The 4,843-nt window shown below is 41.2% G+C and overlaps 1 protein-coding gene across 1 annotated transcript in view; it reads left to right on the top strand.

Annotated features, from left to right (window-relative positions):
• Positions 1-1,404: 1,404 nt before the first annotated feature.
• LOC126390804 (butyrophilin-like protein 2) overlaps positions 1,405-4,843 on the top strand; it is a 15,831-nt gene continuing 12,392 nt past the window's right edge. Inside the window, exons 1-4 of the mRNA XM_050045270.1 lie at positions 1,405-1,523; positions 2,930-3,262; positions 3,752-3,841; positions 4,068-4,193. Of these exons, the coding sequence (XP_049901227.1) occupies positions 1,457-1,523; positions 2,930-3,262; positions 3,752-3,841; positions 4,068-4,193 (616 nt within the window). The 5' untranslated portion in view covers positions 1,405-1,456. The remainder of the gene's footprint in view (positions 1,524-2,929; positions 3,263-3,751; positions 3,842-4,067; positions 4,194-4,843) is intronic.

Here is a 4,843-nt window from a genome sequence, read left to right as displayed (position 1 = left end):
ACAGAATAGGCAAAAAATAGATGCATAGATGTACTTTATATATGAACGCAACAATGAAAAAGAATATGACATCTACATAGAGGTTAAAGTGTTTCTATTGATTGCAAACAAACTAGAAATTGTGAATTAGAAGTAGAACATTTTGAGTATGAAACACTTAATTTCCTCCATTCTGGTGACTTTTTATGCACTGCATTTTCTGCATAATAATTTTGTGAAAATAAGTCATTTACAAATATTCTAAACAGTGAGGGGGAAGTGTCCCCTGTGCCCCCCTCTGAAATGTACACCTTTATACAAAGGGTAATTATGTACATTTACACATCTTACCATCTATATAGTGGCTTACTTTTATATTTTATTAGTTTGATATTTGAGCTGATGTTATTGAAGGAAGTGCCACGACTGTCGATAAGACTTTAAAGATGGCGGGACTGTTTCTGTAAGTGAAGGAAGAACAGAAGTAAAACTGTTGCAGGAGTCTGTCATTGTGTGCAGCAAGTAAAAAAAACACCCCGCGAAAAAGCACGTAACTGGCGCGCTCGACGTGCTCTCTCAGCCAATGACAGCTCACAGATTCTTTGATGACGCTAAAACTGGGCGGAGCACAGCACCACACGCTGTTAGTTCACATGTGGGGAGGGAGAGGAGAGGGCAGGAAGACAGAGAGCCTCCAACACTTGGACTTTATTTACACTTTACAGAAACAGGTAAATAATGTATTTATATGCTATTTTTAAAGAAAGTGTAATTGAGATGGCTGTTGTGTGTAGTATCTGGTGGAAAATTTAAAATTCAGTGTATGTGGATGTATTACACTAAGTACTGGAAACCATGCAGTGGAGCTTAAATCCTCAAATGCTTCTTAATATTGTTAATTTGTTCATTTCATTCACTTAAGTCTTTCAGAAAACTTGTTGCAACACAATTTACCATTTAAATAAAATTCATTTACTGACTGCAGTTTATAGTGAGTGTTGCATTAGTTGTCAGTGTGTCTTATTTTGGGGGAAATCAAATGCATCTCCACACTGAGGTCTTTCTTGGTGGTTTCACCATTAACTGGATCATTGAAGGTGACAGTTAACATCGGAGTATAACTTTAACTTTGTTCAGTTTGTGGAGTTGATCTGAACATCACGAGTGTCTCTGCAGTCTGAAATCAGCAGAGTGATATGGAGGAGCTGTGGGTCTTTTTAGATTTGATATTCATTGGTTACATTTTGGGACAGAGAGAGAGACATTTATTTATAGACCATTATAAATGAAGAGACAGTTCAGAAGTTGAAGCTTTTTGTGCTGTGCAGTCTGTGGGTGTGTGTCCCTTTTAAACGCCCCTCCTCTGGTGGGCGGGGCTTACTCGCCGCGCGAGTTTTGTTATCCACCGGGCATGTTGACGGTCCTCGACAATCCGCTTCCGGTGTTTAGTTAAACGACAGGACCGTCAGCTGCAGCGATGATGAACAACGTGCTGTCAATCTTAATCTTTCTATGTAGCGTTTTTGTGCTGTATGCTGACACTGGTAAGTTAAAGTTGGAGGCTAACGTTATGTATGCTAACGACTCATAGACCGTGTTAACTATAAAGCCGTAACGTTAGGTTAAAGTTGTCCGCGTTGGCATTATTTGAGTTTATAACATTGGTATAATGTCGATCGCTATGTTGACAAGTATAAAGCATTGTTAAAGACGTGTTTAGTTCATGCTGACATGCTTATAGCGTCGTTAAAAAGTTGATACAAAAGTTTAGCTAGCGCTAGCATTAGCACCTGTTAGCAAACTCGATAAGAGGAGCTAAAACGCTGCTTCGAGTAGCACCTGTACTACATGTTTTTAAATCATTTATCCGAGACGACGGCATTTATGTGAGTGACAAGGGGTCAGGAGGAGATTTAGGGCTTTCAAAAACGTAATAACTTGCATCTTGGTGCGTTCATGGTATCACCAAAATATTACCGCACAATGGCGGATAGCGTTTGATATGGGGGGGGGGGACAGCACAGGGGAGAAGATCCATATTTGATACTGTTGAGACGTTAAGTTTAGTGTGCAGAGTTAAAGAAGTGCATCAAGCTTGCTAGATATGAAACTGTCCCATTGATCAAGTTATTCATCACAGGAGGAAGAGCCTGTAATGGGAGGAAGGGCTGAGGTGTAACAGCACATTTACATTTTAGGGAATTATTGCACCTCTGATTTGAAAAACGTCAACTCTGTCTGTCAGTGTTAAAGCTGTGTGAATTATATGTTTTTATCCTTGGGAGGACCTCCTCTCATTTGACACTAAATAGTGGATAGAAGTGTTCATGTACAATATAATAAATCCAGCAGAACAACACAAAGGACAGAAGATGAAATATCAAGTTGAAACAAAATCTGAGGGACCGTCAACAATAAACATTATTAACAAGCCTCACAGATGTAGTGTTGGCCTCAGGGATGTTATAATTGTGTTACAGTGGGACAGCTGTTCATGTTATTGTGTTCACCCTGTTGTGTGTCTGTATATAAGAAGACATAACTTTACTGTTTTATACAGGTGGGCCAGGATACCACACTAAATACATAATGAATGACGACGTGGGCCAGGATACCACACTAAATACATAATGAATGACGACAATAGCTGCATAGTACATGTGTCACATACTTGTAATAGTTCGAGTTGAAACAAGTGAAATGTAGCATTTATTGTGAAGAGCTGCAGGTGTGCATCAAGCTCGTTAGACATATCAGACCATCCCACTGATCAATTTATTCTGCACAGGAGAACTGAAATGAGGTGGAGCAGCATATTCACATGTCAGAAACTGTTGCACCACTGACTTGAAAATCATAAACTCTGTCCTTCAGACGTGTTGACGCTGTGTTACCTTTGTTTCCCCAGGTGTCACGAGTCAACCACGCTGTGTTACCTTTGTTTCCCCAGGTGTCACGAGTCAACCAATCACAGCAGTTGAAGGCAACGATGTCACTCTTCAGTGTCCTCTGGCTCCTGGGGTCGACTTGTCTGCTTGCACAGTGGATGTCAGCAGACTTGACCTTAATGTCAGTGGAAATGATGTCCATGTGTATCGAAAAGGAAAGGACGATCTTCGTACACAGATGGCTCAGTACAAGGACAGGACAACTCTCATCCATGAAGACCTGACCAGAGGAATCCTGACACTGACACTCTCTTCAGTAAAGCTGTCTGACAGTGGACCATACAAGGTCTACGTCCCAAAACGGAATGCCAATTGTGTCATTGACCTCAGTGTTGGTGAGCATGCTGAGTTTAATACACATTAGTCAGAACCTGGAATATCTCAATAAAGTTTTTGACCCTGATTTGAGACCGTAATCTGATTTTTGTATGTAACTCATCCTGAGAGGTTTTCTTGTGCCAAAAGATGGTCGGTATAGATTGTAATATGTGATATATATACACACACACAGTATGTATATTTAAAATACAGAGAGGCAGAACATGTGTGATGTTGATGAAACCGTCTAATGGAGATGCTGCTAAACTTAAAGTGGTGATAAATTGATATCTAGATTTTAGGAAATTATTTACATGTAGTTGTGCATTTTAAGTTACTTCATCACATTAATTATTCTTTTCTCTAACTAGATGTTTGTATGTTATAATATGTGAGAAGTCATAGTGACTTAACCTCTCTGGGCAGCTTTCTTGGACTACTAGAAGATATTTTGATCTGTATTTTCTCCTCAGTAAGACAACATCTTGGTCTTTTTGTATAAACAGTACCCAAAGACCCACAGAACAGGACAAGGAGAGATGACTCCAGCACAACTAAACCTCCAGTTCAGGGAGTGACCAAGTCAGACGATGGAGGTAAATATCTTTATTCAGTTTTCTTTGATTCACTTTATCCTACGATCTCTTTAAATACAAGATAATCTGACTGTGGGAGCTGCGTATTAATGATTTTGTTATTCTTTTAATCAGGAGCAGCACACTATAGATTAATGATCAGAATTAATAACCACATTACAAGAGAAAAAACCTGCATCACCTCAGAGGCTGTTCTTCTTCTCAACTCTGTGTGATACTTCTTCAGGTGCTGCAAAGGCGGAGCCTCAGTGGAAAACTGTCCTCATTGTCTGCGGTTGTGTCGCTGCTGCTGCTGCTGCTGCTGCCATTTTTGGCATTGTACTTCTTATCCTGTGGAAGCTTGGAAAGATCAGTAAGTTAGAAACTTCTGTTCTACAGTATTTTAAAATTGACTCTGGAGTCTAACTATGTATATTTACTCCTCTAACATAAGACAACCCTAAATGCGTGCCGCTATGGCGTCGCTTTGGGTTTGAGCGCGCATCACCTGCGTCTACATTGAAAGTAATAGGTTTGTGCGCGCAAAAGATGCTACATCTGAATGCCCTCCATGCACTCACACACTTTAACGAAAGTGGCGGCCAAAATCACCCAGACGGCTCGTCTTTCTTAGATAGGCAGGGAAAACCCTGTGTTTGGGTACAAGCTGCTCGAGTTGGTTTGTTGGCTCGGTGTTTGTGCTCGTCTCCTCCATGTGGGCAGCGCCAGCCTCGCTTTGAGTAAACGCTAGTCTGAGTGGGCGGAAGTTCGCTGCATAGATCAGCCTCTCATTGGGCGGAACGAGCCAACTGCTGAAGTCCCGCCCTACCACCTCTGGGTGTGTAGCAGTTTTCAACCGTTTAACACGTCCTTTACTAACTTTTGCGGTGTTTGATCTTGCGGGGATGTAGCCATTTTTCTGCCACGGTTCGCGTCCTGTAGGCGATATTTTTGTGGGCGTGTTACACCAAAACCTGTTTCCCCCCGGCAATATTTTTGCAAGTGCACCATTGCTGTGGCACC

This window comes from Epinephelus moara, chromosome 5 (genome assembly GCF_006386435.1).
Source record: "Epinephelus moara isolate mb chromosome 5, YSFRI_EMoa_1.0, whole genome shotgun sequence".
Lineage (NCBI taxonomy): Eukaryota > Metazoa > Chordata > Actinopteri > Perciformes > Serranidae > Epinephelus > Epinephelus moara.
This window is presented reverse-complemented; position numbering and strand designations above follow the sequence as displayed.